At 41.8% G+C, this 19,487-nt stretch overlaps 2 protein-coding genes across 4 annotated transcripts in view; one reads left to right on the top strand and one right to left on the bottom strand.

Moving 5' to 3' along the window:
- pdia5 (protein disulfide isomerase family A, member 5) overlaps positions 1 to 15,053 on the bottom strand; it is a 113,730-nt gene extending 98,677 nt beyond the window's left edge. The window contains exons 1-2 of the mRNA XM_072579921.1: positions 14,975 to 15,053; positions 1,839 to 1,965 (exon numbers count right to left, since the gene is read on the bottom strand). Of these exons, the coding sequence (XP_072436022.1) occupies positions 1,839 to 1,965; positions 14,975 to 15,043 (196 nt within the window). The 5' untranslated portion in view covers positions 15,044 to 15,053. The remainder of the gene's footprint in view (positions 1 to 1,838; positions 1,966 to 14,974) is intronic.
- A 474-nt stretch (positions 15,054 to 15,527) lies between these two features.
- Positions 15,528 to 19,487, top strand: part of sema5ba (sema domain, seven thrombospondin repeats (type 1 and type 1-like), transmembrane domain (TM) and short cytoplasmic domain, (semaphorin) 5Ba) — a 335,820-nt gene continuing 331,860 nt past the window's right edge. For 2 of the 3 annotated variants that reach the window (XM_072579920.1, XM_072579916.1), the window contains exon 1: positions 15,528 to 15,677. The gene's annotated coding sequence lies outside the window, so the exon portion shown is untranslated. Of the gene's footprint in view, positions 15,678 to 16,725; positions 17,135 to 19,487 lie in introns of those variants that run through there. The other variant, XM_072579917.1, reaches the window with a different exon arrangement.

Here is a 19,487-nt window from a genome sequence, read left to right as displayed (position 1 = left end):
CTTAGTCAGAGGTTTTAAACAGCATTATGATGGAGGAGAGACAAGTGAAGAAGGGAAAGGTTTAGGCCACTTTAAAAGTCAGGTGAAATTCTGTTGGAAATTGGAGTCTGTCTAAAACTATTTTTTCCTGATATTTCCTGAGTAACATGAGATCTTATGCAACTGTTGTTACAGCTGTTACCCATCTTCTCCAGATATAAACAATTTCCAATTAACAATGACAAAAGGGAGGTGACAATAATAGCCAAGGCGTCATTACTCCATTAGCTGGCCTCAAATAATTTTCAGTGCATTTTTGATAAAATAAAAATTTTGTTCCCACCAAGAATGAATGTTCACCTTCATCTGAAGGTGAACAAGGGGACAACAGTTATTCTATTGTTGCAAGTAGCCTCATGCTCTTTTGATGAAATGATCGAGAAGAATGATTGACACAGCACAGATTGCCAATCCCAAAAATACAGTATGTCAGCAGATGCACAGAGTCAGAGGCAGTCCTCTTCAGAGAGCTGTATTCTTTAGATGGAAGATGGACCAGAACAGATCCAGGGTAGAAGAGTTCCCTAACACTTTGGATAGGGAATAGGTTGCTGCCTTCATAATATTAATGAGATTGACGCACACTGTACTAACCTCCTGCTTATCCTCTGGTTCCAGTGAACCAGCCTTAATTGTCACCGGCTGTACACTTTTTGTGTAATGAATTAATATATCATATATAAACTGCTGGTTTCTTAAATTTAATCAACTACCTGAAAATTCCTTAGAAATGACTGACTACTGAGATATGGTCATCAACCCCTTAAAGGCAACAATTCAATCACTTTGATATTGAACTGGATTCAATAATTGGCCAGCCTGGGCACTAAAGACAGCAGGTTTCCTGTCCTGAGGGCACAGTAGCTTAATAGTGGAGTGATCAAAATCAGAGAGTTTCAAAAGGCCGGAAGTGGAATTATAGGGCGAGAGGAGGTTACAGAGATCGAGAAGGTGAGGTCCTGAGGGATTCGACACAAATAGAAGCACTTTTAAAATTGGAGTTGTTACTTAGCCAAGGGAGCCAATGCAAGTTAGTTAGTACAGGAGTGATGGATTAACGGGGAGAATGTGAGGACTGCAGACGCTGGAGATCAGAGCTTCAAAATGTGTTGCTGGAAAAGTACAGCAGATCAGGCAGCCCCGAAACATCGATTCTCCTGTTCCTTTGATGCTGCCCGACCTGTTGTGCTTTTCCAGAAACACATTTTTAAGCTCTGATGGATTAACGGGACTTGCTGCAACTTAGAATTTGGGAAGCAGAGTTTTAGATTATCTTAAGGTCGGAAATTGGCCAATGTTTGTCACCTGTGGACTACTCCATGATTAAGCGTTTCAGTAGCATATAAATTAAGCCAGAGGCACAGTTAGGTGATGTTTGAAAGTAGAATTAACTAAATTTAATTGACAGGTGGCCAGAAGCTCTTGTCAAGGTTAAATACAACATGACAACACAAACAGTCCTGCTCAGCCTCAGACACTGGCATGCAGGGAATGAGCCCATCAATGGGCTATGGACTTTGCAGCAGTATTGAATTCAATGGATTTGGTCTTCACTGTCTTATCTGAAGCAAGCTTCTGCTTATCCAGTGTTGGATGTTGGATGTACGGTCTAAAACAGAGAAAGTCGATGAGGAGGCAATGGCAGCGTATTGGAATTAATTTTGGATTATATTGCCCATTTGATAACCGAGGAATGCAACTACTGGACAGGTGAAATGGGGTGAAGGGGCAGCTTACAGAGAATGGCTTTACGTGATAAGCGCACTAGGCTATTGGACAAAGATGCAGAACCTGCTCACCTGATTTGGAGTACAGCACCAGTATGTTATTTCTTGTCCGCATGAGTTTCTTTAGTTCCTTTTGGTCATCGACTTTCTCAATCAGTGGAGACACTTTTGCTGCCATGAGGGACGTGGATAGCACCGCCTTGGGGAGGAAAACAGGTAAATCAGGCAGCTAGATAGAAATGTCCTCCAAAAGGATAATGCCTGCAATACGTCCATTGATTTCTCATAAGGTCTGCAAAACCTGCTGAAAGGATTTAGGCACTATGATTTCATATGACTTGGCTGTTTTTTGTTCAATACCATGAATCCTAGTCGAATGGCTAAAGTTCCACAAAGAGAGAAACTGTTCAACAGCGGTTAAGAACAGCTCTTGTACATCAAGACTTTTAGTGGTTATGCAAAGTTAACGCATCTTTAGAAGTTAAGGTGAGCCAGTTACCTTCTGGGATTTTTAACCACTAGATAGTTGACTCTGGTTCAGTGTTAATAGCCACAGATCTTGCATCAACAAACTACATTTCCGTGACATCTTCACCATAATAAAACATCAAGGCATAAAACAGGAGCAACAACAAAATCTGACACCAAGCCAAATAAAGAAGTGTTACGGCAGGTAGCTGAAAGCTTGAGCAAAAAGATCAGTTCTCGTGGACATTTAAAAGGAAGGAAATGGATAGGGAGTGATTTCCAGAATTTACGGCCTAAGCATCTGAAGTCATAGCTTCCCATAGTGGAGTGATTAAACCCAGCCACACCTACGCAGCTAGAGTTGGAGCACAAAGAGTTCTGCAAATCTGGAGGAGCACACAGTTACATCAAATTTTGATAATAATGATCAGAATTTGAAAACTGAAGTGGAGCTAGTCTAAGAGCAACATAAGTTAGCTAGCACAGGAACAACGGGTGAAAGAATCTTAGCACAAGTTACAAAACGAGCAGATTTCTGCAAGGTAGGATATGGCAGATTGACACTTGAGCATTCTCAGCAGTCCAAGCCAAAGTAACAAAAGTGTGGATGAGGGTTTCACAGCAAATGAGTTGAGAGAAGAGCAGAATCAAGCAAGGTATCTGATGGAAACTTCATCCACTTTGGCATCCCCATTCAAACCAAAGAGCATCTTTATTTGCCCGCTAGCTGGACAAATGATGGAAAGTTCCAGAGTTAGAACAGCGAGAATCTGAGTGACTGTGCTTCATGATGGTCTAGTCTTCTGTTCATTGGTGAATACATAATACAGATGCATATTCTGTCTACAGAATTATGTGGCACCAGACAAGCAGTATTTCTTCAAATTGCCAAGACAGGCAAAATGCTTCTCCTGCACTAATTGAAACAAAAATTATATCCTTGAAACGCGGCTGCTCATTTCTTTAGATGCCAACATAGAATCGTTGATTTGGTTCAGTTTTTCCTAAGGATTCTGACCATCTGCTGGTTTGCAGAAAAGGAAGAAGTAGTTTGATCATTCAATGTCTTCCAAAAATATATTTATACGGAATATCAATAATTTCAGTCGCTATGTCATCCTGAACAGCTTGTCAGTTATCTAAGATCCTAGCTTTCTGAAGCACCTTTGGCAGTTTGAAAAAGCTTTCAATACATTGTTCAGCCTGCACAGACTGCATCGGACAAACTGAAGTGACTCATCTGCATCAACTGCTGCGAAACACTCACGAGAAGAGTCTTTCAATAACAATTAAACCTCATGGAGCAAATCTATTCCAAAGTGTGTCTTGTCCTGAAATATCGAAATTTGAAACGTTGACATGCATTCCAAGTGGCAGGCAGAAATGCAAGATGTAATGTAAACTGACTTTGAGAGTGTCACGCAAGGAGGAAACCGATAAATATATTAATGAGATTACTTAAGTTTCAGTACTGTCCATACTGCACAGTGTGAGAATCAGAAGCTCTGGCTGATTTTGTGCTCCTACCTTGCCTCAGAGTATTGAAGCTGATTGCTCCATTCGTACTGGAAGCAGTTCAGGTCACCCAGCACAGACCAGAGATTCAACCTGGGAGCTCCCGGGGTGAGGTTTATACTTAGGTAGAGTTCTTCTCTATTTAAAGAGCATGAAGCTCAACCAATGCCCAAGACTTAGACCTCACCCACCATGCACGCAGCTCATCATGTTGTTGCAGTTTGCCCACACAGCAGCAATGATGGCTTTTCAAAACATTTTGATTATGCACTTGGGAATATCCTAAAAAAACATGAAAGATTGCATAAATACAAGGTTTTTTTTCTTTCGTAGCTGAAATAACAGAACCTCTTCCAGGGATCCCTGTATTACAGATGCCAACTTGATTCATTCCACTCAACATCAAGAGTCAGTTGGAGGCTCTGAAAACTACAAAAGGCTGTGGACTCTGACAACACTCCAGTGATAGTCTTGAAGACTTGTACTCCAGAACTTGCTGCACATCCAGTAATGCTGTTTTGGAACAGCTGCAACATGGTAACCACTCAATGCAGAAAATTGCCCAGGTATACATTGTACAAGAAAAGCAGGACAAATCTAATCTGGGAGAAAGTAAGGACTGCAGGAGCTGGAGATCAGAGTCGAGAGTGTGGTGCTGGAAAAGCACAGGTCAGGCACCATCTGAGGAGCAGGAGAATCGATGTTTTGGGCATAAGCCTTTCATCAGGTTTACCATCTCATCGGTCTACTGTTGATCATCAGTAAAGTGATGGAGCCATCATGAACAGTGTTATCTAAAAGCACTTCATAGTCATAATCTGATCATTGACATCCAGTTTGGGCTCTGTCACACAGTCCCTGACTTCATTATAGCCTCAGTTCAAACACTAACAAAAGAGTTGAATGTAAGAAGCGAGGGGAGAGTGAATACCCTGAACATCAAGGCCGCATTAGACAAAAAGGAGTCCCTGCAAAACTGGAGCCAATGGGAATCGGGGGACAACAGTCACAGTTAGAATCCTACCTGTCACAAAGGAAAATGAGTATAGCAGTTGACAATCAGTCAGTCATCTCAGCTCCAGGACGCCTCTACAGGAGTTCCTAAGGTAAGATAGTTTCTAATCAACCTGTTCAGATGTTATGGCATGCTGCTGGAGCAGGTTGGACTTGAGCCTGAAGATCAGAGATAGGGACACTACCTCTTGCTACAAAGGTCCTATACAAGTACAGGACCTTTGTAGCAAGAGGGAGTGTGACCTTGGCCCAAACATCTTTAGCTGCTTCAATGTGCTTCTCTACATCATGAGGTCAGAAAACGGGGATGTTCACTGATGACTGCACAAATGTTCATTACCATTCATGAAGACTCGGATACTGAAGCAATCTGTGCTCAAATGCAGCACGACCTGGACAATATCCAGGCTTGGGCTGACAAGTGCCAAGTGACAGTTGCGCTAAACGAATGTAACAAGAGAGAATCTAGCCATGGCCCATTGGCATTCAAAGACATTACCATGACTGAATACCTAACCATCAACACCCTGGATGTACCACTAAACAGAAACTGAACTGTATGAAGAGTGGCTAGAAGAGCAGGTCAGAGGCTAGGAACCTTGCAGCGAGTAATTTAATTTCTGACTGCCCAAAGCCTGATGATCATCTACAAGGCCTGGGTCAGGAGCATGATGGCATATTCCCTGCTTGCCTGGATGAGTGCAGCTCCAACAACACTCAAGAAGCTTAGCACCATCCAGGAAAAAAAAGTCCGTTGATTAGCATCACATTCACATTCATCCAGCCTCCTCCTGCACTGATGCACAGAAACAGCAATGAGTACCAGCTAGAAGATGCACAGCAGAGAGCCATGACTTTTACAACAGCACCTGCCAAACCCACAACCACTTCCATCCAGAAGAACAAGTGCAGCAGACGCAATAGCAACACTGCTAACCGCAGTTATCCCTCGGAGCCACTCATTACCCTTACTTGAAAGCACATTGCTGTTCATTGAGCGTTGCTGGGTTAATTTCCTGGAACTGCCACCCTTATGGCACTGTGGGTGCACTTACATAAAATGGACTGGAGCAATCAAGGAGGCAGCTGACACAATCTTCTCAAGGCAACTAAGGATGGGCAATAAATGCTGGCCCAGGCAGAGATACCCAACATCCCACAAGTGAATAAAAATAAAAAGGAGCACACTTCAGTCTGATCGGTTAACGAAAAAAACCAGAACACCACTTAGATTTATATTTATTATGCTTCTCCAGTAAGTATAATCATAAATAATACATTCATGACAAAAATAATTTTCACACACAAGATCGACAATTAAAACCTTTAGTGAACAACCTATTAGCCATTTTCCTTTCAACTTGCTTGTCAAAAATTCAAAAGGAGTTACTGTTGGGCAGCAAAGGTGGGTGTCAAAATGGTAGGAGGTGCAAAATGACTCTTATGGAGAAATATCTCAGTTACGTTTCTTGAAACACAAATTACAGTTGGCAAATAGAAAGCCAGTATCAACATTTCAAAATCTACCCAATTCAACTGCAGTGATAAAGTCATCTGAATTGGAATAAGTCCCAGACTGAAAATGTGTGCTGTTAAAAGTAGCCTGAAATTATCTATGTTAAATTCAGGGCTGCAGAACATCAGAAATAAAATGCATTTTTGGAATATTCGCTGATGAGCCATTAACTGAACTAGAACAGACTGACGTGTAATGTATAAAAACGTGCCTCAACCTTGGTTCAGTGTTGCATCTCATTTGCTATTTTTGCACTCTAATTTGCATATTCTCCACAAATAGACACTAATATTCATAACCAGAAGAAAGAGATGCAGTAGCAACGTTGTCAACTTCACTGCTTCAACTTTAGGATTGATGAAAAAATGGAAATAGGATAAAGAGTCACTAACATTCTTGATATTGATTACTTTTGGAATATTTCAGCCACAGAAAACATTGCATCTGATCCTGACCTGCACTCATCCAATGCCCTCACACATACTTTGCAGCTACTCACCGACAAGTTACTGAAGGTGGCAGATCCCTCAAATAACTGGTCCACACGACAACTCATGGATATTGAACCAACCTCCACCTTCAATTCATTAGAAGCTTAGCTTCAAGTTCAAACTCAAGACATCAAAATGAGCCCATAATAGTATGCTGCATTTCTGCAGTTGCTATCTTTTGACAGTGCAGTTAGAAGAGAATGGATATAGACAATTCAGTTGCTTGTTTTGCCAGTTAGCTCATGACTATTTGTAACAAAACTCCACTCGCCCACTTTGACTCCAAAACATTGACATCCTGGCTTCACAAAAATCTATCAATCTCAGTTTTGCCTATCCTCAATAACCCCCAGCTTCAAGAGTTTCTTTTTGTTGAGGACAGTGGGCAAAGAACTTTAAAATTGTATTACTATGTGAAGCACTGGCTGAAAGCACCTCTGAATGGCATGGAGCTAGTTTTAAGGCTTAGGCTCCTTGTTGTTAATGCATCTGAATACAGCCAATAAGTTCAAAGTTTACGTAAAGATTCTAAACAGCAAATAGTTTACTCCACATACACTGTTAAAAATCACAACACCAGGGTATAGTCCAACAGGTTTATTTGGAAGTACAGGTACACAATCCTTTATCTGAAATTCCGATAACCACAATGTTTCTCGTGGAGTGTGAAGCATCATTTTGGCGTGCGAATAGGTGACCCAACTGCACACCCACTCGAACCATGTCACTCAGCCATGTGGTGGTGATGTGGCCCAACACTGGCAGGCGTCAATTGTATCTCAGCGCTCGAACTATTCACACGTGTGTCTGCTGTTAGCTAGTTTTTTGAAATTTCAATGTGAAAATGTCATTAATTCCGAAATCCAAAAAATTCCGAATTCCGAAAAACAACTGGCCCTAAGGATTTTAGATAAAGCATTGTGTACCTGTCCTAGCTTTTGGAGCACTGCTTCTTCATCAGATAGCTGTACAGCAGGATCATCAGACACAGAATTTATAGCAAAAGATCTCAGTGTCATGCAACTGAAACGATATATTGAACAAACCCAGATTGCTGTTAAGGTTTGTTCAATAAAACAGTTGCATGACACTGAACCCTTTTGCTATAAATTATCTGTCTCATGATCCTGCTCCACAGCTACCTGACGAAGGAGCGGCACTCTGAAAGCTAGTACTTCCAAATAAACCTGTTGGACTATACCCTGGTGTTGTGTGATTTTTAACTTGGCCGACCCCAGTCTAAGACCAGCACCTCCACATCATGGCTTCCATACACACTGCCCAGCCACTTTATATCTCAATTTTAATATCTTTTCACCTTTTATACTTGAATGAACACAAGTCTATTCATAGTGTGCTCATTAGCCCTGGCATCACTTTGCAAATCAAGCCTGCATTCACTTGAAGGCCAATATTTCTTTCCAAGATTTTAAAATATTATTGCATTATCTTAAAGCAGCAAGTTCCCTCGGTGTCCTGACCAATCTTCCTATTTCAGCCAAGACCACAAAATGACAAAAGCAAAATACAGTGAATGTTGGAAATTCAAAATAAAAATAAAAAAAATGCTCAAAACACTAGGACATTTTTTGTTGAGAGAGAAACAGAAATAAGGTACGGATGGATTAGCTATCGTCAGGACTGACAAATCCTCTGAATTGCATGTCCTCTCTCTACAAGAATCTCAGGGAGTGCCTCTCCCACTGCAACTCCCAGGTCATTTCCATGCTACTTTCTCCCCACCCCCACCCTCCTCTAGCTTATCTCTCCATGCTTCAGGCTCTCTGCCTTTATTCCTGATGAAGGGTTTTTGCCCGAAACATCGATTTTGCTGCTCCTCGGATGCTGCCTGAACTGCTGTGCTCTTCCAGCGCCACTAATCCAAAACCTAAAGTAAATAAGCCACTTGGCCCAAACAGTCCATGCCAGTTTTCATGTTCCAAACAAGTCTCTCCTCAGTTTTGATCAAACGCCACTGAACTAGATATTTAACTTTTTGTCCCTTCACAAACGTGATCCGTCCATACCTTTTCTAATATCTTAGCTTTTTTTGCTGTGCATAAATCAACTTTCAGGAGAACAGAAATAGTTCTTCAAAAAACAATTGATTAATTGCAGAACATTCAGAGGATCACATTGTAGATACGTAATTCAGCCCAATTGATCTGTTGGTATGTTAGTAGGGAAACACTGGCTTAGAGGTACTATGGCTAGAGTGTTAATCCAGAAACTCAGCTAATGTTCTGAGGCCCAGGTTTTAATACCACCATGGCAGATGGTAGAATTTGGATCCAATATTTTAAAAATGTGGAATAAGAATCTACTGATTCATTGCTGTGGGTTTGGAATCACATGTAGGTAGGCCAGGTAAGGATGGCAGATTTTCTGATGGACATTCGCGATGTCAAATGGGTTTGACAACTGGCAACAGTTTCATGGTTATTAGTAGATTCTTAACTCCAGGTTTTGTTTTAAATTGAATCCAAATTCCACCGTCTGCCTTGATGGGATTCGAACTTGGATCCCCAGAACATTAGAGGTAAAAACAATGACTGCCGATGCTGGAAACCAGATTCTGGATTAGTGGTGCTGGAAGAGCACAGCAGTTCAGGCAGCAACTGCTGTGCTCTTCCAGCACCACTAATCCAGATCCCCAGAACATTATACAATTCACTTCCCATCTGGTGGTTGAGAGCTCCAGTTTCTTCACTCATTCCAGATAAAGACATTTGCTCTGAATTCTCATTTGATTTATTTCTGACTCTCATATTTGTGTTCCCAGTTCTGATCTTGCCCACAGGTTTAAACATCTACGTCACATCTTTGAAAGATACTGCAAGTGCGTGTAGAGTCCAACAGCTCTCAAAGGTCTCCATCCAGTCATGTTTGACTTTGTCTTTCCTAGAGAGGATGGCACTAGCCTGTTCAATCTTTCCTGATAAGAACAGCCAAAAGTTCTAGTCTCATTCCAATAAACCAGTTTCTCCCAAGAGCCTCTCAACCTTTCATATCTCTTCCATAAATATAGAGACTGAAACCATTCACAGTATTCCAAGTGTGGTCTAATCTAGGTTCTACATCAATTTAAAGTATTTCCTCTACTTTTCAATTTTATTCCTCCCAAGATGAACCCCAGTGTTTCATTTGATTTTTTTAAACTGGCAGCATTTACCTGGCTCACTACTTTTAGGATTTGTACTCCCAGATCCTCTGCTACTTCACCCCACGGACACCAATATGGCTTCCTCATTTTTCTCAACAAAATGTACTAGGACATTTGATCCTTCTTCTTAGACAATTCCTTGAAACTTGCTTCTACTTTGGTTTGATGGGCTCTGAGATGACTGATAAAGCCCAACACATGATCTTCAGGTTCCATCATGTGTGGTTCTTGAAGGGTTGACTAGGTGCTATATTTGGGAGGTTGAGTGGCCCTGCTGACTCCTCAGCTCCACCTTGCATATTCCGTGTGAAGTCCTTTGATATTTTCAGTACCTTCCTGAATGAGTCTTCCTCAGTTTGCTTGGCCATATGCCAGAGTCTTCAATGAATTGACAGGGATGTTTGACCACGTCCCCAGCTTCGGCTGCCACTTAGTAGTCTCCTGTTGCGACCAAATCCATAGCAAAACAATTGGTTTGGGAGTCTCATGTCAGGCACACAAACTGCAAGCTCCGCATGGTTTTGAGGGATCATCACTGCAACACTGGGAAAGGTTGGCAGAGATGATTGGTACAGTTTGGTGACCTTCCTTTCCAATGAATTCAGACAATCTTATGAAGGCATCATGATGGGAACTCTCCAGAACTTTGAGGTACCTACTGCAGACTGCCCAAATCTTTGAAACATATGGGAGGGCTGGATGACTCATGCCCGGTAAATCATGACGTTAGTTCTAGATTTGAGACCCTGGTTCTCAAATATACTCTTCATCAGTCTGCTAAAGGCTGAAATGGAACAATGGAAGTATTGTATGAATGATAAAGGTGTATTTGAATGCAAGATTTTCCAGCTGAAGTCAGCAACCTGAGTACATGCAATTATACTTAAAAACATATTACCTTGCAAGTTCCAAAGCATCCCTTCCACCACTGAACAATGCTGTAGATTTAAAATGCTATTATTGGGACCTTTCCAATCTGCATGACTTTGTATCATAAAGTACACAGCACGGCTAAAGCTTATTTTTTGCAGCATATCTAAATTTCAGTTTCCTATTTATCAGAAAGAATTTTGAAAGCTTCAATATGCTCAATTCTTCCAAAAACATTAGAAGCATTAGATATCAAAGTGAAGACCAGATGCTTCAATGGTCATAGGCTTAATTGATGTTGTTTTCTATGAGTAGTTGACAGTTTAACAGAAATCGATGATGTTCTGAGTAACCCAACAATACAGGCAACTACAAAATGTAGACTAAATATTTACTATTTTCCATTACTCCAAACAGGTTGAAGTTCACAATTTTCACCCAGGTTGTGCATATGTTCTTTCTTGGTTCATGGGATATGACATCAATGCCAATGTTAGCCATTATCTCCCATCCCTAACTGCCATTGGTGATGAATCATTTTAAATCATTGCAGTTTGTGGACTGAAGACACATCTACAGTGCTGTTATGGAACAGGATCCAGGACTTTGACCCAGTGATGAAGAAGGATCAATTATATAGCTCCAAATCAGGATGGTAAGAGATTTCCTATGCAGTAGCTATTCTTGTCCTCCAGCTAATATAAGTCACAAGTTTGAAAGACACTGCTGAAGCAGCCTTGGTGAGCTGTTCTAATGCATCTTGAAAATGGTACACACTGCAGCCATGCTTATGCCACTGTATTGTTTTGACCTAGATGTTGTCAGAACTGACTCATCCGAACAAGTGGACAGTATTTCATTGCACACTTGATATGTATCTTGAGGATGATGGATTGGTGTCAGGAAGTCAGCACATCATCCTTGCTATAGACTACTACATGTTAGAGCTTATTTATTTGGAAAGCTTGATTTTCCTGGATACAATTGAACAGCTTTCCAGGCCAATTTGAGGGCAGTTAAAAAATCATATCACGGTTAGCTCAGGAAGTCCAACACATTTCCTCCCAAAAAGAAATTAATGAACCGACTGGTCATGGCAATCTAAAAGCTCTATGGGCACTTTCAGAGATACCAGATTATTTTTTAGTTTCAAGTTTAAATAAATGCTAATAATCGTCTCAATGAAGGTTGAATTCATGGTTCCTCATTCATTAGACATTTTAACTGAGATCTAGGATTTGCTGAGTAAGAATGTGGACAAAATAGTTACTATTTTCTATCGCTCCAATGGCATTAGGTTGAACTCGTGATTTCTCACTTATTAGCCTTTAGTGCCAGGGACCCGGGTTTGATTCCATCGTTTGGATGACTGTCTGTGTGGAGTTTGCACATTCTCCCCGTGCCTGCATGGGTTTCCTTCAGTTGCTCCAGTGTTCTCCCTCAGTGCAAAGACGGGCAGGTTAAGTGGATTGGCCATGGAAAATTACCCCATAGTGTCCGGGGATTTGTAGGTTAGGTAGGGGACTAGCTGCGGAAAATTCAAGGTTACAGGAATAGGGTAAGGGGATGGGTCTGGGTGGGATGGTCTTTGGAGTGTGGATTCAATGGGACGAATGGCCTGTTTCAATACTGCAGGGATTCTATAATGCTCGACCCTTTCACACCCTTTATAAAATCATTTGTGCAATTTGATAATTAGATCAATAAACTTGACATTTTCATGGAATTATTCGCGATTTGAAGCTTTTCGTTCTCAACTGGAATGTAGTCTTGATACTGTTTTTACAAGACAGAAAATTATTCATCCCACTGTATGTATGCTGGCTTCCTGCAAGGGCGACTCAATTCGCCCCATTCCCCAGCCATTTATCTAGGCCTCCAAATTCTCTGTCTGCAGACAATTGCTCAATGCCATTTGAGAGCCTTACTTCAAAAATGAAGCAGCCTATTCTCACAAAAGGTAAAATGTAATAGTCAATGGTGCAACTAGGATTTCAATGAACTATAACACAAGCACATCAAAAGGACTGTCCAATTTTGGGTTGTATTTAAAGAGATTGTAGAAAGCCTAAAAATGCTTCTGGCTATCACTGGTGAAGTTGTTGAGAACAGAGAATAATAAAGTAAGAAGTGTGCTGATACAATACACAAATAAAAAATAGTTTCATAATGCATTAATCTAACCACTTCATACACAATTTTATCCATTCCAGATTTTATTTAAACTTGATATAAATTTTCAAAGTACATAATAAAAGTTGATGTCAAAGTGATTGGAATCATTAGACAAATATAGTAGTTCTGACTCCTTAAATACAGAAACTTGTATGGCCATTGCAGATTAAAAACAAACAACTTGTGAAAAGTTGGCCCAAACATCTGTTTTGAAAAGACAAACTAAAATGCTAGAAATGATCAGATAGTCTGAGGAGATGGAAAGACAGAGTTGGGCGGCGCGGTGGCTCAGTGGTTAGCATTGCTGCCTCACAGCACCAGCGTCCCAGGTTTGATTCCAGCCTCGGGTGACTGTCTGTGTGGAGTTTGTACATTTGCCCTGTGTCTGTGTAGGTTTCCCCCCACAGTCCAAAGATGTGCGGGCAAGGTGAATTGGCCATGTTAAATTGCCCATCATGTTAGGTGCATTAGTCAGAGGGAAATGGGTCTGGGTGGGTTACTCTTTGGAGGGTCGGTGTGGACTTGTTGGGCCGAATGCTCTGTTCCACACTGTAGGGAATCTTATCCAAGTTAACATTTCAGCTTGATGACACTTCTCCAGCCCACTGGCATTTTAGCATTTTTGTTTTTATTTCAGACTTCCTCTTCTGAATTATTTTGACAACAATAATGTCATAGACCTGAAATAGGACTTTTCTTCTATCCACAGATACTTTCCTTCCTGTCATACACTTGTAACATTTTCTGTTTTTGTGCCAGGCTGCCAAATCTTTTTTGTTGCTTTTTGAGAGCAGGTACACTCAGACACACAGATAAGCTTGTGGACTTTTGGGCAATGTTTACAGTTACGTTCTCAATGTCACGTCCCACACCCATTCCATATCTGCTATTCGACAATAATTGTGGACCAAGTAAAAAAAAGAGTGCAAAGCTCAAAAGTGCTCAGGGCAGAATCAGAACAATTAAGAGAAACAAGGTGGTCATTTGGCCCAACACTTACGTGCCAAGTTGTAAACTTTTCACACACATGGTGCTACGTGTATGGAATGAGCTGCCAGAGGAAGTGGTGGAGGCTGGCACAATTGCAACATTTAAGAGGCATTTGGATGGGTATATGAATAGGAAGGGTTTGGAGGGATGTGGGTCTGGTGCTGGCAGGTGGGACTAGATTGGGTTGGACCGAAGGGTCTGTTTCCATGCTGTTCATCTCTATGATTCTATGAGCTCACCAGTCTGGGTCTTACAGTCCTGCTCTTCATGTAGACATTCCCAAGTAATTTTTACGTGTAGTGAGCGTTTCTGGAGTACCATGCCCTTACAAATATTTTCTCTATTTCCTCTCTAACTCTGCCAATTACTTCCAAGGAAGAAAACCCGGATCTTAAAGTACAATTTAATCTTAAAGTACTTAAAGTCACAAGGGTGATGCGTTACCTTAAAGAGCCTCTTTCATTAATTGACATAAGGTGTATATACAAATATTTGCTTATGACTTGAGCTACGCGGTCGAACTGTTGGAATTTACTACAATAAAACGCAAGCACTGATTGCGCTAAATATGAATGCACAAGGAGCTAGAACGCACACACGCACGAAAACTAAGCTTTCACCCGCTACAAGACACAAAGCCGCAGTTTTGCGGACAGCTGAAGTGATTTGTGAAAGTGGGGAGAGCGACACCTGGACAAGCTGCAGGATGACTATGTGCGGGCACCGCAGGTTGGTGCCTGGCCCCTTGGCAACCGCCGCCGCTCAGCCTTCCCCACCCCCCCGGTCCTCCCCACCCCCCCCCAGTCCCCTTCCCACCCACCCACCCCCCCTCCCCACACACACACACACACACACATACACACACACACCAACTGGCATTCCCCTGGCAACTCCGCTATGGATCAACGCAAACCACAATTATGGAATGACACCGCCACCCTCCTTCCTCTTTCTACAATAAATGAGATCGCTTGCGTCCTGACGAGGGAGGACGCGGTCAACTCACCAGCAATAAGAAATAAGCGGTTTGCAAAGTCCCCGCTCCTGGATCCCCGCACTGCCTGCGCGCCGCCATCTTGCCACGGTGGTTCTTTTAGACATGCGCAGTCGCCCTTCGAGTCCTATATATAGGATAGCCAGCCACCGCGACCGCTAGGACAGCTGGGGGTTGGAGTTTCCGATTTGTAATTAAATGGCTGGGGGTTTAATGGGAGGGGAACTACAAATCCCGTGAGGCAACGCGCAGCCGGGACGGGGCGCATGCGTACTCCAACACGCAACGATCCAAGAACCCCGACCAGCTGGCCCCTCTAACCAAGAGGAGAGAAGGGGTAGCAGTTTTAGAAAAATCAAAGAATTTGAGTAACGGACGAGGACGGAAACAAAAATTATGACACAAATAGGTCTTCCTTATTTTTAAATTGAAGAGTGTCATGTTATTCTGCAAGAAGTGGTGAATATGAATTTATCTGTTATGTGATTTTTTTAGTAAGGTTACCCTTTTGGCAGATGGCAATTACAATGTCCCTGTGAATGGTTCAGGCTGCGCTGTCGCTGAGAGAGCCACCAGTTTGCAGATTAGTTCTAGTGGATACTGTAACCACAGCGGGTAGGAGAACCGCTTCTTAAATACAATCGGGATTAAAGAGAGGCAGGAGGAGGGAAGGAAAACCTTTACTTTTCAGTTTATTTGGACAGCTGTTTTTATGGTGAGCATAACTTTTGCGAATCACTGTCTTGCAACTTTTATGATTTTTTAAAAAAGTTTGGAAAGTTTCAAAAACTTTTATTGCAACTTCTAATTAAACTTTAAGACAAAAATAGCACTGATCGAAATAGCTGGCGTTTACTGCTGATAGAATTGCATTTAATCCTTTTCCGTAAAATAAATAATTTTTTTTAAAAAGTAGATGTGAATATCTGTCTGGCAATGGGAGCTAGGATCTGAATGAAATAGCTTCGGCGTGTTAGTTCAACATTTGCACAGATACTGAGGCACGCAAGATTTTGTTGATGGATTATTTGATGTTGGGAATCTGAAGGTTCGTATTTATGTTCATCAGTCTCGACATATGTTGGTGTGCTTTGTTAATTTAAGACTGGATTTTTGATTTTATTTAAATTACAAAGCTCTTAAGAGTACCTTGGAGCTTTTCGCAGTGGTTGGGTTGGTGCAGTGGTCTTGGAACAAATGGGCTGGAGTTCTCAGCGCAATACCCAAACCTGTTTTTATCTACGGTCGATTCAAATAACTCCCCTGAAAGTTGTGGGATTTGCTGGAAAGAGTGGGGGAAGTCGACGCTGGGGGTTATATCAGAGCGAGTGCAATTCAGTGGGATTTGCTGGAAAGAGTGGGGGAAGTCGACGTTGGGGGTTATATCAGAGCGAGTGCAATTCAGTGATCGAAAGAAAAATCCAGCCTGCAGACGGTGAGTTCGGGTGATCATAAGAGATTAAGGAATTGGAATTCTTGTGTGCGTATGAAGCGAACACACGCCAGACTTTGAGGGACGATCTATTATAATTGTACAACATTGGGAGAGTAGTGGATGTTTTGCTGGGGTGGTGGGTATATTTAAGTTGAAAGTTCCGAGCTGGGAGTTCATCCCTTTCGTATGTGTTGTGTTCTGATGGCGTTGGTTGGGGAAGGGGGGAGGTGGAATCAGGGGAGGGATAATGTGTCCTGGATCCTCACAGCATAATCAGTCGATCCTGTGTTTGAGTCACGTTTCTGTGGATTGTGGGGCGCTCCGAATGTTGCGCACACCGAGATTTTCCACGGACACAAAACGAGAGATACAGATGCTTTTGCATTACGTGCACATGAAGAACATCATCAGTCCAATCGGGAAGTTTACGGGCAATTAAAACTTTTATCCCACACGCGCACAGACACAAAGCTGCAGGTATTTAGACGGAGACGCGAGAGAGTCTGATTCTCAGAGCTGAGGTGTGGTTAGAAAGACAGCGTCAAATGAATCCAGTGCCTCATCTTGGCTGCCTCCTGACTACCTGTGTACCTTGTACATCCTGCAATAAAAGTGGCAATCCAGAGATTGTTCTGAGCAAGAGATTACAGCGCTGCAACACCCTTTTGAATCACCTTAGCTCAGAATCCAAAGTCTCATGGTCTGAATCGGAATTAATCAGCTTTCAAAGACCCAACGTGAGTCGAAACTTGACTACATCCTGAGCTTGTGTCTTGTACATGTTTGTATAGATGTTTGGCGTGCACGCTGTGTTTTAGATATGTGTGTGCGTGTTTTTGATATAAAGGGTATCGCTCCCAGGAGGTGTGCTGACTTCTGTCCCTAGTGGCTGGGCGAGAAGGAAGTCTTGGAGCATCGACAAAGCTGGATTTGTCCGTGCTCAGGAGCTCTCACTGCAGGAGATGTGTCTTTGCTTCAGGACCGAGGCAGCAGCTTCGCCTTCAGCGGATTGGAAGGGTCGCCTCAAACACCGAGTGAACTTTCCCGTTTAACAATCAGCGTTTATTTTCTTTTTATTCCTTTCTGCTGTAGATCCTGCAAGCCACTTCCTGCATTTTAACAAGCGACCAGACTTTCAGGCTTGGTTTCAGAGTCTGTCAGATTCTCTCACCTCCTGAGTTGAGAAGGTTGTGTTCCCGGGGAATTGGAGAATATGGTGGAAATTGACTGTTCAGTGTGTTGCTCAGAGAGTGCTGAGGATTCAGGTGGAAGACCCTGCTCATTGAAACAGATGGCAAGGGGCTAAGTAGGTGAATTCAGGGATTTTTTTTAGTGCTGTTGCGGAAGAGAAGGATAGAACGGCTCAGTGATAGCACTTTTCTCTTTGGGTTCAAGTCCCACTCCACTTGACCACAATTCAAGGAAGGAACCAAGAGGCAGTGTTGAGTACAGTATTGCACTGTCTTTTTGACATGATATGTCAAGCTAAAAGCCTGTGCAACCTTTCAAGAGTTTTTTTAAAAATCCATTCATGGCATGTGTGTGACATTGATTGGACCAACATTTATTGCCCATCCCTAGTTGTCCTTGAGAAAGTGATGGTGAGCTGCTTTCTTGAACCACTGCAGTCTATGTGCTGTAGATTCACTGACATTGTCATTAGGGAGAGAATTATAGGAGTTTGACCCAGCAACACAGAAGCAATGGCAATATATCTCCAAATCAGGATGGTGATTGGGTTAGAAGGGAACTTGTCAGTTGTGGTGTTCTCATGTATTTGCTGCCCTTGTCTTTCTATATGTGTTTGGAAGGTACTGTTGAATGAAGCTTGATGAATTTCTGCAGTGCATCTTGCCAATGGTACACAATGTTGCCACTATGTATCACTGGTGGAGGGAATGAATGTTTGTGGATGTGGTATCAATGCTTTGTCCGGGATGGTGTCAGGTTTCTTGTTTTGGAGCTGCACCCATTAAAGCAAGTGGGGAAAGTTCCATCAGACCTGTGCCGATCAGATGGTGAATGGACTTTTGAGAGTCAGGAGTTGATTTATGTCTTGTAGAATTCCAAACCTGCTCCTGTATCTGCTATTTTTATGTGTTAAGTCTAGTTCAGTTTCTGGTCAATAGCATCCCTCAGGATGTTACTAAGATGTAAAAGACTCCATTACAGTACTTTGAACAAAAGCAAGTGAGTTTTCTCTGGTGTCCTGAATATTTATACCTCAAACAACGTCACAAGAATCAGATTCAACTTGGTCAGTATTGCATTGCCCTGCTGTTGGCGATCACTGTGCACAATTTGCATTTGTAAAGCACCTTCCAAGATGTCAGGGAGTCTGAGAATATCTAGCTCCCACAAATAACAGGATAATATTATTCAGAAAATCTGATTTTTAAAAAATGAGGTAACGTTTCATTCTTTACAGCAGCGGCTAAATGTCAAAATTATTTAATTTGCTATCGATTCTTTGTGGTGACTGGAGGTGAATGGTGCTATGTAAATACAAATTTTCGTTGTTTTTAGTTGGACAATAGCATGGGATATTTGGCTTGTTTTAATGCTGTGGGAATCTATGAAACTCTAAATGATCTCATTTTTAACTCCACTACCTTGTTTTGCCAAAATTGACTGTTGTGGCTACCCTTAGGGGAAGGGATTTTTAAAAAATCTATTGATTGTGAGGTGCTGTGAGGCATTCTGGGTTTATGAATGTGTAAGTGCCATTGATGTTTTAACTAGGTTAGATTGGGTCAGTTTAGAGATTCCCGAGGAATTGGTTGAAACAGGCTTTCTACGGTCCTGGCTCTCTTTCTCGTGATTAAGTTTTGTATTACCGTCATTTCACATTAATGTTGTTTCTGAAAGGGAGAACACAGTTTGAAATATGTGTAATTATCAAGTTTAACCTTGCCCTGACCTTCACATTTTGACTTTTGTCTGGCTGTGTTGAAACATGTTTTGAGGGGCAAAGTGAAATAACGTGTGTTCTGTTTCTGCAAAGATATCCCATCTGGTCATAACCTCATTATGGGTTAAAAGGAATTTCAAACACATTTTGTACTGTATCTTGAAATCCACATTTTTTTT

The sequence above is a fragment of the Chiloscyllium punctatum genome, chromosome 10, assembly GCF_047496795.1.
Source record: "Chiloscyllium punctatum isolate Juve2018m chromosome 10, sChiPun1.3, whole genome shotgun sequence".
Classification (NCBI taxonomy): Eukaryota; Metazoa; Chordata; class Chondrichthyes; order Orectolobiformes; family Hemiscylliidae; genus Chiloscyllium; species Chiloscyllium punctatum.
The sequence above is the reverse complement of the archived record's forward strand: the minus strand, read 5'-3'. Positions and strand labels throughout refer to the sequence as shown.